Source organism: Hyperolius riggenbachi, chromosome 4 (genome assembly GCF_040937935.1).
Source record: "Hyperolius riggenbachi isolate aHypRig1 chromosome 4, aHypRig1.pri, whole genome shotgun sequence".
NCBI classification, from domain to species: Eukaryota; Metazoa; Chordata; class Amphibia; order Anura; family Hyperoliidae; genus Hyperolius; species Hyperolius riggenbachi.
Genome location: NC_090649.1, coordinates 247,089,310 through 247,111,569, shown reverse-complemented (window position 1 = coordinate 247,111,569; position 22,260 = coordinate 247,089,310). Strand labels below are relative to the sequence as shown.

Here is a 22,260-nt window from a genome sequence, read left to right as displayed (position 1 = left end):
CACAGGAAACCGGCCATATTTATTTCCTTTTTAGACATTGCCAGTTGCCTGGCAGCCCTGCTGATATATAAGGCTGCAGTATTGTCTGAATCACACCAGAAACAATCATGCAGTTAATCTTGTCTGATCTGACAATGTCAAAAACACCTGATATGCATATGCTTGCTCTATGGCTAAAAGGGTCTATGGCTAAAAGTATAAGTGACAGAGCATTGGCTGGACTGCCAGGAAAATAGTATTGTTTAAGAGGAAATATATATAGCAGCCTTCATATCCCTCTCATTACAGTTGTCCTTTGAGAAACCCTGGCTACTGTACCAACAATTTGTCCAGCCTAGCTATGCAGACCTAAGGTATACTTAACTTTGTAGTCCACTAAATATGTAAGTGCTTGTATTACACCTCCAATGGGAGGACAGCATTGGTTCTTCGCAGCAGAGAATGTACCAGGGCATACTGGGCCATTTCTAGGACAATATCTGATATTGTAAACTTCTGATATAGTAAACCACTTTTCCAAGTCACTTGGAGTTCACTATAACAAGATTATACTGTATCAGAAATAGTTTGGATCCTTTAATGCTGTGGACCAATTAAATAAATATATTTTTCTATTAATGTTCTGATCGAAAATGTATGAAATCTTTCACAAAAAATTGCACTGTTAATGGGAACACTAAGATACATGCATTACACTTGTATATCTGTATACTGAGCAACCCAAAGTACTAGTGCTGCAACAGCCAAGCTGGGATAAAATGAATCTTACTCTGACCCTTACTGCCAGGCAGACGGGCAGACTGAGCTTTTTGGTAATTCCCCCAAGGAATATAGGATAGAAAAGCACCACCTCCAATCCTTACACAAGATAGATAAGCTCCTCCTCCTATCCTTATGCAAGATAGAAAAGCTACTCCTCCTATCCTCACACAAGATAGGAAAGCTCCTCCTCCAATCCTTATGCAAGATAGAAAATCTCCTCCTTCTAGCCATACACAAGCTAGAAAAGCTACTCTTTCTATCCTATGCAGGCAGCAATAAACCTGAGAGGCTATAAACCTTCCACACTGTTACCAACAAAAAGGCAGCGTAAAAAGTATTGCTGTAGACGGGAACATTCACCTACATTTTTTTCTGTAATATGTGCATTTTTGTGCATTATTGAGAAAATGCGGAAAAAGGAGATGCCATGCATTAACAGCAGCATAGTAACTCACAACACATTTACCTTGTCTTTAGCTATAGCAGGTGGCTGTTTCAGTACCTCCTTCACCGTCTGTATCACAGTTTCTGTCCTCATCACGCTGATGGAACGCACAAGTTCAACAAGCAGAAGCTGCTCTTCACTTGGTGATGGGATAACCTGGGCAAACAGTATGTAAGTGAAATGTATAAGAGTAGAATAATACAAGAGTGCTACAGTACTAGACTGATTTGCACTGTGTAAGTAGACTGAACTGAAACAGAAACTGAAATAGAAATTGCCAGTCCAGGATAAAGCAGTTATACTGATTGATTAAAAAGTCATCATCTCTGTAGTACCTTCGTGCGTGCAGAGTTTTTGTTATGTCTTCTTTCATTCCAAACAAAAGCGATGGCAGCCATAAAATGAACTCCATGATTCATGGAAATTGGTCCCAGTAGCTCCAGAATCTGTTGTCTCAAATTCTAGTAAATTTAGAAATGCAAGAAATCAGTCTAAAAATTGAACAAAGTTTGCTTTATTAGTTAAAGTGTATCAGAGACGTTAAAGTCTAAAGATTTGATACTTACCCGGGGCTTCCTCCAACACCATAAGCACATGCGAGTCCCACGCCGTCCTCCCGTGGTCTGCCGTTCAGCTGTGATCAGCCCCAGTAATAGGCTCAGTCGGGTCCAGTCTGGGTCCAGAATGCGCAGTAGACCCGGACTAACGCGACTGAGCCTATTACCAGAGCTAAACGGCAGACCACAGGAGGAGGGCGTGGGACTCAGACAAGCTTATGAGGCTGGAGGAAGCCCCGGGTAAGCATCAAATCTTTCAACTTTGACATCTCTGGTTTACTTTAGATCTCAATTCCAGTCAAAATATTTTCTTCTTCTAGATAGACTTGAAAGAAAAAGAACCTTTGCAGGTTTGATGGTTTACAAGAATACATTTTTTTCTAATAGTTTTTACAGTAAAATTAACACCCCTGTTCATCTTCAGGTTTTTTTAAACTAACACCTTCTGAGGTGTGATTTGAAAGTTAATGTGAGGAAATTCAAAATTCAGCTCTTCTCAGCAAGTAATAAGCTAGTGTAAAATTGATCTACCAGCTGACTCTGCCCCACAGGATGGTGTGTGGTTGTGTGTGTGTGTGTGGGTGTGTGTGTGCGTGCGTGCGTGCGTGTGTGTTCCTAGCACACCAGAAAGTAACACTGCAGCACTGCTGAGAAGCTTTATAAGCTGTAACAAGGAAATGTTTTACAGTAAAGGGTATTATGCTATTGCTTATCTTTTAGAGCAGGGAGTTAGTTCTGAGTTCAGGTCTGCTTTAAAGATTATGTAGCATGCAAATACAGTACATTCAGTGTATTAACCACCACAAAATGATCCAGGAGAAAAATCAGCAGATTCAGTATTAGATCAAAATCTCTGCAGAGATCTAGAATGGGGAACTGGCAATATTCTAGGATGTCAAATGGATTGTGGTGCTTTATTGGAGATTCCAACTTAGAGCCTAGGTTAGCTATGTAGAACTGACTTCATTAAAAAGCTTATCCAGGAGGAAGATATTTCTGCATTACCTTAGTGGAGCCGAGATTGATGGTAGTGACAGAGGCAGCGGCTGCAGTAAAGTTTTTCTCAGTTGAGTCTGCTTGATGAAGAACGCTCCACAGCAAAGTGACTGATGACATTATCAAATGCAGTATTGATAATATACCACTGCGAGCTTCTAAAAGATGTTTCTGATCCACATTAACCAGGAACTACAATACAAAAGCATATAAAACTTACAAAAAATAGTGCTGCAACTTATATGGATAAAGAAACACAGGACCTGAGGTAGCGTGTGTGGAGCCACCTATCCTTTTGCTGAACTGATTTCTGCGGTTTGTCTTTGGATGTTAAAATACTCCCCCATGTTAATGTAACGGACACATCAGGCATTAAAAACAGTAGAGTGATAGCTAAAGATTTCAATCCATTGCAAAAAACACATTGTGCTGCATTCAGACCACCAGAACACAAGAAAGCTCGTCACATGCAAATATACTCAATTCCTTTAGGAATGTCAAAAAAAAGAATATTCTTCATGTAGAAGATATCCCCAGTAAATCTGACAAAAATGATCTAACTGCTAAGGCCTGAGCACACTAATGCACTTCTGTTCACTTTCAAGTAGTATCAGTGTGTATAGTTAATGTATTGCTGAAAAACTTACAAAAGCAGACAGGAGGGCATTAGTGTAAAGTAAATATCTTTTTCTTCAATATTCAAATCTTCATGAAGCCCATTTTAAATTCCAGGCAGCAACAGGCCTTAAAACCTCATCCCCATCTGTGATCTGTGTGTTGCTGATCGCGTTTTCAGCAATGCACAGTGTACATGATCCGCAAGGACATCAGAAGTGCATACACTGCACTGTGATGTTTCTATCCATGTGTTGTGATTCAGTGCGGAATCGCAACACCTGGTGCATGCATTTTTTGCTCAATAGTGCAAATCCATTCATCATAAATGAATGAGATCATAACCTAATTGGGGAGGATTGCATAGCAACACAGTGCCATGCGTTGCGAAGGACCACATGCGTTCCACGCGGTTCGGAAGTGGGAAAGGGGCCTTAGACAACAGACAAAGTGTATCCTTGGCCTACCTGGTGATACTGCGTTGAAGGATCAAGCAGGCAATAGTGAATAATTGTTGTGATGCCTTCAAGAAGAGTGAGGATCATGTCTGGAGGGATGAAAGATGCCATCCACAAAGGCCTAAAACAGAAAGCAGTCAGTATACTTTTCATTCGCCTGTCCCCATACTTGCATTGTAAGTAAACTACCTTTATAATAATGAGAACACTGTCATACCTGTTGTCAGATAATCCTGTTTCATACTTAAATTGCTGGATCAAGTTATCTAGATTCCTACAAAGCTGCAGTGTGACAGAAACCACCACTTTCTGCAGAACCCTCCCCATGTAAGGCAAGGTGGATGTGATGAGTCCAATCCACTGTGGGTGCATTTTACATGTATAATGCTGGTGTAAAGCCCTAATCACAGCACAGAGAAACATTCCTTGGCATGTGATGGGCTGGGAGTGCAAGTACTGGAGTGAAGTCATTGGTTGCTGAGGGTTAATGTGCTCCAAATCAGTGATGACAAAATCAAAACCACCTTCATTATCTTCTGGGATGGTTAACACACGATGCTCTAGAACGATAAGACCTTGAAGCACTTTTAGCAGCTGGGACTGTAATGTGCTGCCATTATCAAATTCCTCCTCAGAAAAGTTGATTAGGCTATCCTCAGAAAAACCTTCTTCAACAGCCATTATGTTCTTCTCGGCCATGCGTTCACTATGCCACTTCTGAGCACTGAAGAGTGAAGACAGTAAACAGTGGAGAATGACTTTCTGAACCTTGCACTTGGACAACATGTCCGAGATGAAGCTAGCAAAGCCTTTAGCTGAGCTCTCTATGACCTTGGCCAGTTCAGTAAATAGCAGGGTCAAAATTTCAATGCTCAGCATCTGCACGTTACGGTTTCCAGTAAGATCTTGCTGGGAAACTTTAATATGAGCAGGGTAGTGGCTTCTCATGAAGTACAAACATAAGGAAATAAGAATCTCTATATACATGGAGCTTCGGAAATTGTGATTAGAGTCCAGCGGGATATTGCTATAAAAATCTCTTCCCATGACGGAGATCCGATGTCTCGCCAAGAGATTCTGGAGCAGAGAGAGCTGTGGAGTGTATGCGTTATTGACACTAGTCGTGGAGATCGCACTTACAAAAACTGCTGGACATGTTTTTAATATGGCTTTTATTGCAGACAGAGCATACAATGTCCTTGAAGAGTCATAAAGCTGGAGGTACAAGAGTACATGCTGGTAGAGAGGGTGGATATTGAAAGGAGCTGATTTGCCTATGCCAGGAGATCCCACATCACTTTCGATTTCTGAGATTTCTCCCTCTCCGCAGCTATACCAATTCTCCAGATCCAGGCCCTCACTGAAAAATACATTTGTCTGCTTCTGCTTTTCATTTTGGGATTTTCTCTTGTCATCATCTTTCCTTCTGGGTATCTTTACTTTAGGCTTAGCTCCAGTTAACTTATTCCCTTCTTTGTTAATCATGTCCTTTTCTGCCCCCTTCCCTTTGAAGTTAAATTGGATGCTGCTATGACTCCTCTTCCTGTGTTGCCCTCCCTTCATATCACCATTAAAGTCCCCAAAATGTTGTTGGTGCATGATAGAAGGAGAAGACAGGTTTCTGGTAATAGCACTTGCCAAGCTTTCAATGCCAGAATCTGCAGATACAGAGAGAAATTTAGATTTGTCTCTGATGGAAGAATTCATTTCACTTCCTTGTGCTACTTCATCCTCATTACGGTTTGCTTCTTCAGCGACACCACATGTATTTGTTTCACTAGTGGCATCCACCTGCTCTACAAGTTCATAACTGGATTCAACATCTTCACCAACACTCTTGAGAACAGTGCAGATCAAGTCAGAAATGACCTGCTGAACAATCTCATCGACAGAGTTTTCTCTAGAGATGGTACAACTGTCTTGGGCAGTGAAACTCTCAACATCCGCTTCTTCCCCTGCTGAAGACTGAGAGCCACCAGAATCTGAGCTCTGCAGTATTTCTATTTGCTGGTCTGGGAGGTCAAAGTCAGACACAACCATTGGGATGGTTTCACTACTGGTGCTCAAAAGGGACACTCGGTCACTCAGTGGGTTTACAGTCAGACTGAAGTTCTCCATCTCATCCATAAGTGCCTGCTTGGTGGTCGTCATCCCAGGACAATTTGGTGTATTGGAGAAGGCTGCATTGCATAAAAGAAAAGCATTATTAGGAAAAACCCACATATATACACACACACACACACACACACAATTTGAAAGGCACAATGTATAATCAAAAACATACAAAATGTATATTTGGACAAACAAAACAAAAACAAACTTGCAAATAACTAAAAAATCCCAACATCACTACAGGGTGAAATATGGTTCTAAAACTTTTGAACTCTAGTTCAACGTTCTAGAGAGACGCCTCACTTTCCCACAAACAGTAGCCATTACTATTAAGGATCATATTGTAGCTAGAGTTAAGCACACATTTTAGATTTCTGCAGCCTAAAAAAGATCTTTTGTGATTGTACTGGGTGACAGTTTGCCAAAGACCACTTTACAGACCTGCTAGCTGGGTTCTCTGCTGAGTAGTGTCCTATAATGAAGAGAGGGAGGAGTAGGTGGAAAAGGCGTCCTGCTGTTAAACACTGACAGGGCCTACAAAAGCAGTCCGGGCTGGTTCACACTGGAGTGCTTTTCACTGCTTTGCTGATGTATCCCTATGGGATCATTCTTACTGCAGTGCTTGCAATTTGTATAAATTGCAAACGCACTCCATGCAGCACTTTGAGGGCGATTGCATTGTGATTCTTGTTCTGATGAATGGTAATCAAAATGCAAATTGCAGCAAAAAAACAAAAAACAAAAACAAAACACCGCATTCGCAATTTGTGTTTTGAGTGTGAGGCGGCCCTTACTAGTAGACTGCCATGAGGGGCGAATAAGTCTAACTTGCAAGCAGATTTAATGGAAACTGTAGCAGCTTGAAACTGGGACAATCAAAATCAACATGAAATGCATCCGATTGGCCCAGGTCTTAAATCTGTATGCAAGTTGTAATTACTTGCATCTCACTGACCATTTCTAGCAGTCATCCCAACAAGTCTGATATAGCGGATTGCTGACAAGGTAGAGGGAAATGCCAGTACAGATAGAATGTTACGTGAAACAATCACTGACAATCATTTGGGGTGACAAAAGCCAGCTGTCTGTGTATAGCTGCTTCAGGTCCAGTTCTAAGTTCCCTGCAGGACAGGCAATGAGCACAGCCCCTATTACTCCAAACACATGGACAAAATGAAACTCCGCTATAGACTTCAAAAAGATAAACACTACATATATACATATATTTCTTGCTCCTATCAAGTATATGGGAACATGGTATGGATGATTAATGCTACTTCCTAGATTTTTGTAGTGGTTCAGTTTCCATCAGCTGTGACAGCTTAGATAAAAGGGGATTATCCATACAAAAGAATGTTTGAAGATGCAAATAAGGGCTGTTTTTGTAGAGCTGTGACTGCAAACATAGTTACACTTTATCTATACTTGTATACTATAATGTCTGCACTTTCAGAAACATGACCAAATGTTTTATGTCGCCTATAAAGGCTTGTACACATGTCCAACATATCAGCTTGATTGTTGTCTGACTTTGGTCTGTTGGATGACAATCGGGCCTTAAATCTGCATGCAAGTTGTAATTATTTGCATCTCACTGACCATTTCTAGCAGTCACGTGGCAAATGACAAGACAAGCGACTGATAACAAGCAGTTTGCCCGATCCATTCGGCAGAGCAACACACAAGACTATTGGGCTGAAATTGTGCAGTTGGCCATGTGTCTATTTGTTTGTGCGTGTGTTTTGAATGCGACCATGTTGTGCAGTCCGTCATTTCGCTTGAGCGCGCACAGTATGCAGGTGAGTTGGTCATTTGGTTGGTTGGTGTGCGGAAAATACAAGCCGTATACACTTTGTTGTGGAATCGGTTATGTCGTGGAGTGTGGTGTATTTATACTTACCTGGGGCTTCCTCCAGCCACATGGTGCGTAGCATCCCTCGCTGTCCACTCCATTCTCTGGTTATCACCACCAGTAATAGGGCCAGTCATGGGCAGTCGTGGTCTTCTTCAGTACTATTGCACAGGCGCAAAACGTTCCCAGCTGTGGGAGCGTGACGAGATAACCGAAGAACGGAGTTGCGTGGGAGGCCCGTTGAGGTCGTCCCAGGTAAGTATAAATACACAACTATTGACCTTTCATGTTTCCTTTAAGGTGAATCAGAAGTCATAATATACTGATGAGATAAACAATTGCATCTATCCTTCTGCTCCTAAAAAAAGACATTTGTTCTTTTAGATATCCCAATGGTTACATGCTGATTATACAGATTTACATACCGTCAGCAGTGCTGCCCGTTTTAGTATACAATCTCCTTCCCTCTCCAGAGCGCTGTATGGATTTACTCCAGTGCCTTTCTGCCTGGACGCGCTGCACAGACACACGCTGAGTTTTTGGATGGAGCAGCAAGAGAAGCAGTGGTTCCAAAACTCTTGCTATGTCATGTCTCTGTAGAACTTGATGTAGCCATGCTTGCCCAACAGAGGAAGTACAGCCATCTAAGCTGTTCAGACTTTCCAACATGATGAACAATGACCTGAAATTACAAATATGTTAGTTAAAAATTAAAGTAATCCAGTCACTCTCTTCAACTGGCTTCACAAAATTGAGCAATACCACTTGCTAGACACTAATTTTTATTGTTTTGTCTCCAGCTTTTAACATTGTTGAGCACCCTTTACAATTCCATATTTGCACTCCTCTTGGCAGCCAGCATCTTGCTGCCCCCCTAACCGTATCAAAGCACATACAGTGATGCCCACTTTTACACAATGCCCTTCCATGCCGCCTTTTCTGTAGTAGTATAACAATCCACAAACAATCCCATATCTGCGCAATCTATAACTACAGTTACAGGGAAGCTTGTTAGGTTTTTTTGGTTGTCCTAATCACCTAAATTCCAATGACATCTAAATTAAGGTCTCTGCTCTCTGTAAGGAAATTTGGGCGTAAGTATTGCCCATAGCACTATATCAGTAATATTGCAGGTATCCTACTAACGGTTATTTCGAAAAGTACATTATGGGTAATTTTAAAGCTATTCTACTAGCAGCTATTCCAGATAGTACAATATCAGGAATTTTTCCGATGTTCTACTATTGCCTATTCGGGATAGTACAATATTGGTAATTTTACCAATATTCTATTACCACCTAATCTCATCCTATTATCACACTAACTTTCTGTGCATCTATGCATAATGCTAACTTACATCCGACCCATGCCTAAAGGTAGCCATACACTGGTCGATTTGCCATCAGATCGGCTAACAGACAGATCCCTCTCTGATCGAATCTGATCAGATAGGGATCGTATGGCTGCCTTTACTGCAAACAGATTGTGAATCGATTTCATTTTGAAACCGATTCACCATCTGCTGAGCTGCCGCCTGTCCCCCTCCCCCCCGGCATACATTACCTGAGGCTGGCTCCCGGGCGTGATGTCCCCGTCATGTGGCACCTCCGGCATCCGCATATAACTTGCGCTATCACACCAGTGACAGCGGAAGTTCAAATAGAGCGCCCTCTATTTGTACTTCCGCTGTTACTAGCGTGACAGCGGAAGTTATACGAGGATGCCGGAGGTGCCACATGACAGAAGCAGTGACGGACGGGATGCCCGGGAGCCAGCCTCAGGTAATGTATACCTGCGTTGAAAGGCCCCGAATCGTACGCCACAAGCGACGCGTTCCCTACCGGCCGGCGATTGACGGTAATTTCCCGCACGGCGCGATAGACGGACCGATTGATATCAGGAGGAAATCAATCGGTCGGGTGCTTTTAGCGCAAACTATTTGACAGCAGATTCAATCCCAGTGATCGAATCTGCTGTCGATCGGCGGGAAATCGGGCCAGTGTATGGCCAGCTTTACACTAACCTCCCTGAAACTCTTAATCTATTGTGGCTGTCAATATCATTGTAACATTATGGATAGCTGTTAAAGCGGGATTGTCAGTAACCAAATCAAATTCCATTTAAACACTGCACTGTGCTGCCAGGAATCTCCCCCTGCAGTGCAAGCTCTCCAATCTATTCAGAAATTTAACTGCTGTAATTATCTTATTTTAGTTATCCAGGCTCTATTGTCTTGCCCAGGACAGTGAGAGAGGGAAGCTCGTCATCTCCCCTCCCACATTCCTGCTCCTCTCTGATTGGTCTGAGCACACTGCAGTGTGACAGGCTTGGCTGAAATCTGGTCTTGTGGTCACACATGGTTTGAAAGCAAGCTAGAATGACACAGCAGATTGGACGAGAACTAAGGGAAGAAATGACATCAGGATTTAGCTTCAGCTTGTAGAAAAAAACAAAAAAGACATGGAGACTGCCAAGAAAAGAATTCTCTTCATTTACTGTATAAAATTCACTGAAATCAAAACGTGGACAGTGCAATACATGTGTTATGGAAGTAAATCAAGTATCTATCTACTTATATATGTGTTTGTTTTCCTGGCATAGTATGGCTGACCCTCCTTTATATAACCGGTAAATTATATCATTGCACCCACATATTACAGGCTGGGACAACGATATTGAGTAACTGGTTATTTTACATAAAAAGTAAAACCTTACGCAAATTTTCTCATGGTGCAATAAAATGATTCGTCTTTTGTTATTCTATCACACAAAAGTATAGAATTTATAACATTGTAAACTACAAAGTTCTTTACAATCTAGCCGCTAGAGCAGTGATGGCTAACCTTGTCACTCCAGCTGTGACAAAACTACAAATGCCATCATGCCTCTGCCTCCCAGAGTTATGCTTAGAGCTGTCAGAGTATTGCAATACCTCATGGGACTTGTAGTTCCACCACAGCTGGAGTGCCAAGGTTAGCCATAACTGCTCTAGAGAGACTGAGGAATACATTTTCTGGTACCATCCCAAATAAAGTCACTGCTCTAAGGGCTCTTATACATTAGACAATGCGTGCAGGAGCCATTCTCCTGCACGCGTTGAATGGCCTGCAGCGTATCGTTGGGATGCTCCGGTGCGACACAATCAGCGGCAGTAGCTATTGATTGAACCAGACGGGAAAACGCTAGCTCCTGGCGGTTCAACGCTCCCCGAAATGCAGTGTCGGGTGGGAACGGTAAAATGAAAGTCTATAGACTTTCATTTTACCTTGGTTAAAGCAAAGTTTGGACTTTGCGTTAAAACGCAGGAAAAGGGCTCTAGTGTGAAAGAGCCCTTAGAAACATTTCCTTTAATGCATATTAGTAAACTCTTCACATCCTAGTTAACAGATCATTGTCGATCGGCGGGAAATCGACAATGATCTGTGGGTGTGAAGAATGCAACCTCACACCCACAGCTGTAGAGTTCAAGAGAGTTCCAATTGACGAGCATACCAGCGGGGGAGTTGCAGCAAGGTGAGGTAGGGAGGATACCGCAAGAAGGGCAGTGGCAGACATGGCTAGCCATTGTCTAAACATCACATGCAATAGTTGGGCAGCAGCATCTGGCAAGCACACAAGTGTCTATTGAGTTATTTGCACTGGGTGAGAGGTGGATCTGTCCAAGTGGCTGAATCCCACATGGATCCCAACCAAGTCAGAATCATTTTTCTTGCAGAGAAAATGAGACATTATGACCTACCTGTCAAATGTCCGTCCATATGATGAAGACTTGTTCACATGTAGATCTCTGGTAAGGTGCCACAAGACTGCAAACCGTCCATGAGCTTCCATTTTAATTTTCTATAAAAATTTAATATCAAGTGTAAAAATTAAATCACACAGCTATATTAAGCTATATTGCTACTGTGAGAGAAATACACAAATTAACTGAATTAAGGCTTGAATCACATGGGCGACTACTGTCATTCTGGGGAGCGTCGTATAGTGCTGGGATTGACTGATGCCCATGTTGAGATGAATGGGAGTGTTCATCTCAGTACATTCACTGTCGTTTGCTGTTGAATGCGCGAACATTGTGGTCGATCAAAACTTCTTGGATGTTGCATGTAGCTTCTCGCAGTAGTTGCGTTAGGCGGTTCTGTGCTCTCCATGGGGCTCAAACCAAGGGGAAATACTGGAATCAATACCAAAAAGCTTTTCTGCTTGGTTGCAGAAATGTGTTTAGCATCGCCTAATCTCACCTCGCCAAGAAGTCAAAGTGAACAGGCCCTAAGTAAATCTGGTCTATTAAATTGTATAAGTAGGTAGTTACTTTTTGTGTGCATATATTAGGTGTTGGACAACTATGTTTCTTAAATGAAGGATGGAAAACCATTGTCATGAGTTTATTTAACCTCTCTTGGTTTTACACCATTGAGCCTCAAAACTATGCAATAATAGGGTAAACCTAGAAAGGGAAAAAGGAAAAAATTTCCACAAAAAGGAAAAAAAAAAGTTCCACAAAGCACATTAGGTAATGCAAGAAAAGATTGGAATAGTGTTTTGCTATATATGATGCAGTCATATTACCTTATCTTTGTGGGTCAATTGTTGACTTATTACATCTTCACATATACTGGACGATGGGACCAAATTGTGTAGCTGGTAAAAGAGTTCCACGCTTCTTTGATGGTGTTGTGGAGTCTGATCTCCTAACTGTTCCCAGAGTGTTATTGCCACATTCTTAGAAAAAGAAAGTTGCTTGTCAAAAGGAAATAATGAAAAAAATAAAATAAGAAAAAATACAGTATAATGGAATGTGAAAGAGCATATTGAAAATGTCAGAGGTATGTGAGCCATCAGTCTAACAAGGAGAAATACTACCTGGCATAACCTACAAATAAAATCCTTAGGCCGGATCCACACTAGTGCTTTGTGAGCGCTTGCACTTGATTACAGCTTGCTGAGTGCTTATTAAAAAAATCACTCCCACTCACTTTCATTAAAATCGATTTTTACAGCAATTTTATGGAAGCGATTTTTTAACAAGCGTTTAGGAAGCGCTAATAAAACGCAAGCGCTCACAAAAGCACTTACCGGTATAGTGTGGATCCGGCCTTATTGAATATACAGTTGTCAATGTTCCCTACCATTGATACTTCCACCTCCTCTGATAAAATGGTCCTAAATGGAGTGGATCAATTAATACTGATGTCAATATGGTGGTGCTTCTTGCAAGTGGTATTTCCACTTTGCTGTGTTCTTGTTTTATAGTAAAATACCTTTAATATAGTATTTCTGCTACAGTTCTAATAAAGTAAATTATGTATTTTTCAAATATTGAGTGATCGAATTGATTCTTAACTCTGGTGCTGGTATAATTGGCAGGTTTTCTTGTTTTATGAATATACAATTATCCTAACTGTGTTGGACACAAATTAATGTCATCTTTGAGAAAACCTCAGTCTCACCAGCTAGCAGAAAATCATATCCACTTTAATCGAAGCATCAAATTGCTATTCTTCTGTCAGTACTTTCTATCACTTTAACTTGCACACAGAACTTCCCTGTCTTGTCTCCTGCAGTCAGAGGAAATGGAACACTCTTCCGGCAACCTGAGGAGCTCTATGCGGCTCAGTAAGGCACACTGTTGAGGCTTCCAGGGGAAAAATTAAAGTAAACCTATTAACCCTTTCTGTGCCCCAAAGACATCAGAACAGGTATGTATTTATCATTATTATTATTATTATTATTATTTTTGAGTAAACAAAATTACACAGTAATCTACCTACCTTAAAGAAGTCAGTCTTTTCCGCCATGTACCTCAGATTGCCTTCAGTAAGTGGTGGTCTGATTACAACTGACACACGACCTTGGTTTGGACTTAAGGGCTGAGATGATTCCAAGCCATTTGCAGTTTCTCCAGTCACCACAGCCACTGACTGAGTCAGGCCAACCAGGTCCATCACTAAAGATATGGCTACACTCTGAATACTGAAGTCTACCGCTGTACTGCATGCATTCATTAGTGTCTGAAGCCACACAGGTGGATGAACCTTCTCAAGATCTAGGGGAAAAAATAAATCAAAGATTTATATAGTGTCTGTGTCATTACATTTCACAAAGCTTTACAATTACAATGTGATACACTATGTATACATACAAATGTGTTACAAACCAGGATGACATGAATAAAACACAGTCAATCTAACAACATCTAGTAGGAGGAAGACCGTGAAATGTGCAAGAAAATAGACAACAATACTATGTTACTTTAAGATAGAGAATCCTGCCCATCAATGCTCTCAGTCGAAAGCAATAAAGGGATGAAAAATAAGGTTGTGTGGGTTGTTGAGCTGTATTTAGGCAAATATGTTATGACTAGGTAGAAGAAAATTATACGAGGCTGGTTCAAAATCTCCTAGATCAGATTATAAACAAAACCATAAGCAAGCTGTCAGAGACACTATAGCAAGCTATTGCTTTAAAGCTTTCATATAAAGCCTGAAATCAATTTGTTCTAACTTAAGATCCCAGTATAAACATTTTACCAAATTTGGGTTATTATTATTTAGTATTTATATAGCACTGTCATCTGCCACAGCACTGTACATAGTATATAGTCTTGTCACTAACTGTCCCCAGAGGGGCCCACAGTCTAATGCTTACCATAGTCATATGTCTATGATGTATTGTGTAGTATACATATCATAGGTCTAGGGACAATTTAGGTGGAAGCCAATTAACTTATCTGTATGTTTTTTGGGATGTGGGCACTGGCGCATTCAGCAGGGGCTTACCGATGTCTGGAATACCCCCTTGAGACTCCTGTACCTTTAAAAAAAATTCCTTGAAATCGCTGAAGCGGGCAAGCTGGTAAATATACAGAGGCTTGCCTCCCGCAGGGTCTGTGAGAAAAACTCAGCTCTCTCACCATTGTAAAGACTGCACGTGGACAGCTACATAAGGTGTTTCACAGGTTGAAAAGTTTTTGACAGTCCCTAAACTTCAGGAGGACTGCCTGCAGCTTGTGTGAGAGGCTGGCAGGGACAGGAGAACTATTACAGGCAAGTAGCCTCTGTGGGACTGCAATACAGATAGCTCTCTGCTCTATCTCAGTCTCTCCACTCCTCCTCTCTCCCTCATTCACTCTTGTTGCCCCCTTCTCCTAGTGCTGGCTGGATGTGTCCGTGCTGCCATGAATTGCACCTTTGTGACAAAAAGTGTGTCTTCTGATATGAACATTAAATGTGGAGATATGTTTGCTTTCTATGCTGTGTTGTAAAGTTAGGTGTTAAAAGGCCGAGCACAACTGCAAGGGTTTGTTTGTCTATTCATTGCTGAAGAGACTATTTAAATGGCAGTTGGTATTTGGTATTGCTTTAGGGCCCATTCACACTACAGGGAGTGCAGAATTATTAGGCAAGTGGTATTTTTGAGGAATAATTTTATTATTGAACAACAACCATGTTCTCAATGAACCAAGTTTGTTTTTAGTTTTAGCTATTTTAGGGGGATATCTGTGTGTGCAGGTGACTATTACTGTGCATAATTATTAGGCAATTATTAGGCAACTTAAAGAGACACTGAAGCGAAAAAAAAATTATGATATTATGATTTGTATGTGTAGTACAGCTAAGAAATAAAACATTAAGCTCAGATACATCAGTCCAATTGTTTCCAGTACAGGAAGAGTTAAGAAACTCCAGTTGTTATCTCTATGCAAAAAAGCCATTAAGGTGTACGACTTTCAAAGTCGTGGAGAGGGCTGTTTTCTGACTTTTATTATCTCAACTGTTCCTGAACTATTTACTTTTTCTCTGGCAGAGGAGAGGTCATTAGTTCACAGACTGCTCTGAAAGAATCATTTTGAATGCTGAGTGTTGTGTAATCTGCACATATTATAGAATGATGCAATGTTAGAAAAAACACTATATACCTGAAAATAAAAATATGAGAATATTTTCTTTGCTGCTAATCTTCTAGTAATTATTCATAGTACACAACCAATTCACTATATCATATTTTGTTTTCCGCTTCAGTGTCTCTTTAACAAAAAAAAAAAAAAAAATATACCCATTTCAATTATTTATTTTTACCAGTGAAACCAATATAACATCTCAACATTCACAAATATACATTTCTGACATTCAAAAACAAAACAAAAACAAATCAGTGACCAATATAGCCACCTTTCTTTGCAAGGACACTCAAAAGCCTGCCATCCATGGATTCTGTCAGTGTTTTGCTCTGTTCACCATCAAAATTGCGTGCAGCAGCAACCACAGCCTCCCAGACACTGTTCAGAGAGGTGTACTGTTTTCCCTACTTGTAAAGCTCACATTTTATGATGGACCACAGGTTCTCAATGGGGTTCAGATCAGGAGAACAAGGAGGCCATGTCATTAGTTTTTCTTCTTTTATACCCTTTCTTGCCAGCCACGCTGTGGAGTACTTGGACGCGTGTGATGGAGCATTGTCCTGCATGAAAATCATGTTTTTCTTGAAGGATGCAGACTTCTTCCTGTACCACTGCTTGAAGAAGGTGTCTTCCAGAAACTGGCAGTAGGACTGGGAGTTGAGCTTGTCTACATCCTCAACCCGAAAAGGCCCCACAAGCTCATCTTTGATGATACCAGCCCAAACCAGTACTCCACCTCCACCTTGCTGGCATCTGAGTCGGACTGGAGCTCTCTGCACTTTACCAATCCAGCCACGGGCCCATCCATCTGGCCCATCAAGACTCACCCTCATTTCATCAGTCCATAAAACCTTAGAAAAATCAGTCTTGAGATATTTCTTGGCCCAGTCTTGACGTTTCAGCTTGTGTGTCTTGTTCAGTGGTGGTCGTCTTTCAGCCTTTCTTACCTTGGCCATGTCTCTGAGTACTGCACACCTTGTGCTTTTGGACACTCCAGTGATGTTGCAGCTCTGAAATATGGCCAAACTGGTGGCAAGTGGCATCTTTGCAGCTGCACGCTTGACTTTTCTCAGTTCATGAGCAGTTATTTTGCGCATTGGTTTTTCCACACGCTTCTTGCGACCCTGTTGACTATTTTGAATGAAACGCTTGATTGTTCGATGATCACGCTTCAGAAGCTTTGCAATTTTAAGAGTGCTGCATCCCTCTGCAAGATATCTCACTATTTTTGACTTTTCTGAGCCTGTCAAGTCCTTCTTTTGACCCATTTTGCCAAAGGAAAGGAAGTTGCCTAATAATTATGCACACCTGATATAGGGTGTTGATGTCATTAGACCACACCCCTTCTCATTACAGAGATGCACATCACCTAATATGCTTAATTGGTAGTAGGCTTTCGAGCCTATACAGCTTGGAGTAAGACAACATGCATAAAGAGGATGATGTGGTCAAAATACTAATTTGCCTAATAATTCTGCACTCCCTGTATGTGCGGTGAGTCATGACAGATAGCACCACACATACTGCCTGCAATGCAGGTAGCATGAAAGTCTATAGACTTTCATGTTACCATTCACACTACAGTTTGCGTTCCCGTGTGCTGCGTTGTAACTTAGCCAGGAACACCATCACACACGACGTCTGCATTGTCATGCATTTTTTTTTAATACAATGGAAGCTGCCGACCTATGCGATTTAGCACATTGCAATGCATGTATGAAATTGCGTTAATGCATGCGTTGCCTAGTGTGAATGAGCCCTTTGTATCACTTTGAAAGTTTTGTAAAAACTGGATACTAGCTGTTCCTTTTACAGAGGAACAGATCTTTTGGTGCCAAAATTCTTTTGTCCTTTTTCAAGCCTTGGAACTGATGTATTGCTCTATATACTGACAAGATATGTACCCTTCTACTGGGATTGGTTTGTGAGACTTGAAATGTTTCTATCCTCTGAATTGATATGTAACTTATTTACAGATGCTAATATTATTATTATAGTATTTATATAGCGCCAACATCTTCCGCAGATGCATATATCCATGCATCATATGGCTATTGCTTGCGCTATGTGACACTATGTGACATATTCCACTGAATTGTCCAAACTAAGTCTATCTCCTGTTCCTCTCTAGGGGAGTTGTTCCAGCGCTGTCCCCCGTTCAAATTTGCTGCTACCAGAAGCCCTCAGAAACACTTGTGTCCTTGAGTACTTCCAAAGACAGGCAGCTCCGTAATACGCCAGCGCACTTTTGTGCATGGGCAGTATGGAGCCACCTGTCTTCGGAAGCACTCGGGTACATACGTGCTTCTGGACCTTTCAGGAATCTCCCCCTTAAAAATCCTGCGTTTGCCCCTGGTGGGGGGAAAATCGGAGTACCCGGGGTAAACCCACGCAGACATGGGTAGAACATATCAACTAAGTGCAAATAGTGCCCTAGCTGGGATTCGAACCAGGGAACTAGCGCTGCAAGGCGAGAGTGCTAACCATTATGCCACTGTGCTGCCCTAGATTATATAGTATACAAAAAGGATACACCCCCAAATGATGGCAATGTGTCGTGTGCTAATGTGGGAGTGGCACCAGGGTTCTTATGATGCAGGGGGTTAGGGCAAGAGTCAGGTCCACCCAGATTGGAGCTAAAGTGGCTAGGAGAGGTTAGGCTCCATGGATTGTATGGCTAGATAGTGGAGTCATGGCTTTTTAAATGAAAACTGAGGTGGGTTCAGTTAATAGTGGGCTTTAAAGAACATACATGAATGCATATGGCCACAGATACACTAATTGTATGCAGAATGCAGAACTCTCAGAGATGGAAAGGAGACATTGCTCGACGCCTGGAAGCCACTTACCTCCATCCACCTTTTCTGAATGAAGATCTGAAGGATGGCTTCCCTCTGCAATGTAAACTGGAAAACTGGAACATTCAAGGAACAGCTGACACGCAGCAATGAAGGCAAAGCGGTATTCTTTTGGCGTAATTGATTTGCTGACTTTCATTTCTTTAGTATTTACTGGTGTAGACGTCTCCCATTTTGTGCTGTCTGTTTGTGCTCCAGTGGCTTCTTCTGGGAGGTCTATAGCAGTTTTTTGGGATGCTGGATTAGAAGGGATGATATACAGTGTAATGAGTCTAGTAAGGAACTGTTGGAAATATTCCAGGCAGCACTGCATGGCAGTTTTTTGTGTTCCCTTAACATTGCGCTGGGCTGTTCCCTGCAGACACTTGCTGGAATGCTGCACCACTGTTTCTTCAGACCCCACAGTAGATGTTTCTGAAGAAGTGCTACCTAAGGGCAGACCAGCTGCACCCTGCCCATCACTCAGCACCCTATCAATGTCATCAGCTTTATCAGCCTGGTACTGCACAAACTCCGTGAAGCCACTCTCTGAGGAACGACTGCTCGGTGGGTTCTCCCCATCTTCAAACACATCTCCAGGATTATCAGGAGAGACTGGAGACAGCTGAGAAATTAACAAAAAGGTAGTTAATGGCTGCATGCAACACATTGCATACCTCCCAACTTTTTAAAATAAAAAAGAGGGACACTTAAGCCACCCCCTGCCACACCCCAAATCAAGCCCTCGACACACCCCTAGTCAAGTATACCATAAAGTTTTCATGAGAAAATTATGTTGTTTTGTCATTCAAACCACACTGATCCTTTCTATCCTGGTTAATTTTCCTTCATATTAATATTTAGAAATAAGAAATATATCAATTCAAAGGATGTGCTCAATAGAGCAAATTTTTTCTGTAGAAAAACACATATATTTACACAGAACTGTACATCTGTCTTGAAAGAGGGACATATGGGCAAGAAAGAGGGACGGAGGGATTTGGTTTCTAAAGAGGGATTTGTCCCTCAAAAAAAGAGAGACAGTTGGGAGCTATGCATTGTAACTACTAAACGCTGGCTTTTTGTATGAAAGATCTCAGAGGAAAAACTAGAAGGAAGTGTCTCCACTGGCTTTATGCACTGTATCTTCCTCAAGCTAATCAGGTGTGTTAAACATACGCTATACATGCTTTATCAAATGCCAGCCTGAATCATCCTTGAAGCATTTATTGAAATGCTTGTCAGAAGCTTGATTAACACTTTAAAATGCCTCAATAATGCAGGAGATGCCTTCAGAAAGCATTTAATTATATCTCTATGGGGGTATTAGGCTTTCCACATTTACATTTGCCTTACCATTAACTAGGTGTGTCACGTGCACCTTTCCAAAAAAATCTGCGCAAAAATTGAAAAGCATGCAGAAAAGGAACCAATTGTGAACAGAATCCTGAATGTGCCCCTGAAATGGCGTACCTGCAATAGGGTCGCCAGGAAAAATGGGCACAAAGTAATGCTGATGATAGTAGAATATCGGTAACTTTAACAATATTTTACTATCTCCGATTCCTAATAGTAGAATATTGGTAATGATACAGATATTATAACATCACCCCTCTGTACCCCTATTCTAACACTAACCCTACTTTATCTACTCCTAAGGACTAACCTCCCCCACTTACTCCTACCAGCACTTCTGGTCCCAGCCGACTGGCTGCACAGCCACTCAAAAACCAAAATTGTTTGGGTATGTATATGTAGTACTGGAGCTGGGGACTCAGAGGAAACCTCAATTACCATTAATGAACTGTACAGCAAAGGTAACAAGTGCTGCTTACAGTTTTCATGTGCACACAGCTAAAATATCAGTATGCTAGTCAGACAACTGGTTATAAATGGGAATGAGTGAACAAAAATACAAATACAGCCAAACCTTTCAAAATGTCTTAAAATGAAGCTGTAATCAGTTATGCAAAAAAAAAAAAAAAAAAAGTTAATTATTGATTGTACCGGTTTTAAAATGCCATCATCTGACTGCTGCGGAGGGTCCCATTTTAGCACAGTTAAATATCAGTACACAAACATTTGTTTGCATAGAGCTAGTTACCTCATGGTAGAGCACAAGAATCCTTTCACACAGGGAATACAGAACTATGAAGTAGCCTTAGATGACCGCATTATTCACATTACAAGTTACACTAAATACCTTTCTCTCTTCTTTATCTTTGCTGGAGCAGTTTTGCCCACCAGGAAGAGGGACGGTGCCTCCAGGGCCTGCAGACAGGAGAGGAGGCTGCACCTTGCTGAGGATTTTAGAGCAAAGTCTTAACGAATCAGTCAGTTCTTTGAGATCCAGAGCTTGGAGGTGACTGGTTAGAGCAGAAATCATCCGAAGGAGCAGCTGAGGTAAATGTTCAGTCTGTATTTCAATATACGTCTCCTAAGCACAGGGATTAAACAGACAGGATGCCATCATACTCACAAAGGTTTACTATGCAGCATTTCATTAGTTACATTATGCATTACTAACAGCTCCCCAGTTCTTTATACCTCGATAAAGTGGTGAATCAATTGGGTCTGCAGAAGGTTTGAGTGCACCACTAAAGGTTCCCAGTAACAGTACAATCTCCAGAACGACACTCGATCAAATCAGGTACCATTAATGGTGCCGATCAACGTGAACGATCAATCCGTCAATCCGAATTTTAGATCAATGCAATTAATCTGAGCAGATTGCTTATGATATTCCACACAGTCGGTGGGACGAACAATTATTTCCAATTGATCACAACAATCAGATGGTTGATTGTTCAGGAAATTGGATGTTAAAATGGGCACATTAAGACCATGTATGGCACCTCCAACTGCTGCAGCAGCTCTGATTGGTGCTATATTGGTTAACAACCACTTGCTTCAGTGTACTGGTATCATTAAACTCTTCCCCTACCCACCCCTGTCAGCATGTCTCGAACACTGTGGCTATTATAGGAAGTTAGGCCTTGGTGCTTTATTTCCAATGATAACTACAAATACAGTGCTAGAGAGGCCCAGTGTAAAAACTGCATTGGGGCCCATGGCTCATCAGACACACCACAGTCTATATTCCCCTCTCCCCTTACATAAAGTAAATAAGGTATATACAACATTAAAAAGATTTTTAAACAACTAGTTCTGTAGCTCCATATACGGTAAGCATTTTTATTTTTGGTAAGACATGCCCATCTTCGGTTAGCCAATCAATGTCACATAATGGCATTATATACATACATACATACTCTCATGCTTATGTTCCATACGTGAGCATTGGCTAAATGAGAATCAGAATTCAGGAGCTGATAGTCCTGAGAAAGGTGATTCTAAAGGTAATCACTAGCTATTTTCAGCGGTGGTCAGCCTCCCTGCCCTGAGGGGAGGGGCACCACTACAGCAACATTATTGTATGCAGGGAAAACAAGCTGTCATACAGTACCTGACAAATCACTCTCATACTTCTAGTAGGCTTGGGAAAAGAAAGCAAAAAAAGGTTGAAAGAATGGAAAGAACAGATTGAGAAGTTATTTTCTGCCATGCAATAAAACACATGAAAATACAAAAAAAAAAGTCTTCAGAATAAAACATAGAAATTATTTATTTGCAACAACAAAACATACAAAAATGCATCAACTACATCTGTCGGTCAGATTGATGGATATAGGAGCTGGCCACTAAGAGGTTTATTTACTCAATCCC

At 41.3% G+C, this 22,260-nt stretch overlaps 1 protein-coding gene across 6 annotated transcripts in view; it reads right to left on the bottom strand.

Moving 5' to 3' along the window:
- The window catches only part of DOP1A (DOP1 leucine zipper like protein A), a 103,479-nt gene that overhangs the window by 32,683 nt on the left and 48,536 nt on the right, over positions 1-22,260 (bottom strand). For 2 of the 6 annotated variants that reach the window (XM_068281543.1, XM_068281545.1), the window contains exons 13-24: positions 22,001-22,030; positions 20,738-20,971; positions 18,547-19,159; positions 13,569-13,843; positions 12,367-12,537; positions 11,537-11,637; positions 8,223-8,479; positions 4,051-6,013; positions 3,843-3,954; positions 2,770-2,952; positions 1,543-1,668; positions 1,229-1,363 (exon numbers count right to left, since the gene is read on the bottom strand). In XM_068281543.1, coding sequence (XP_068137644.1) covers positions 1,229-1,363; positions 1,543-1,668; positions 2,770-2,952; positions 3,843-3,954; positions 4,051-6,013; positions 8,223-8,479; positions 11,537-11,637; positions 12,367-12,537; positions 13,569-13,843; positions 18,547-19,159; positions 20,738-20,971; positions 22,001-22,030 — 4,200 coding nt within the window. The remainder of the gene's footprint in view (positions 1-1,228; positions 1,364-1,542; positions 1,669-2,769; positions 2,953-3,842; positions 3,955-4,050; positions 6,014-8,222; positions 8,480-11,536; positions 11,638-12,366; positions 12,538-13,568; positions 13,844-18,546; positions 19,160-20,737; positions 20,972-22,000; positions 22,031-22,260) is intronic. The other 4 variants (XM_068281544.1, XM_068281547.1, XM_068281546.1 and 1 more) reach the window with 3 other exon arrangements.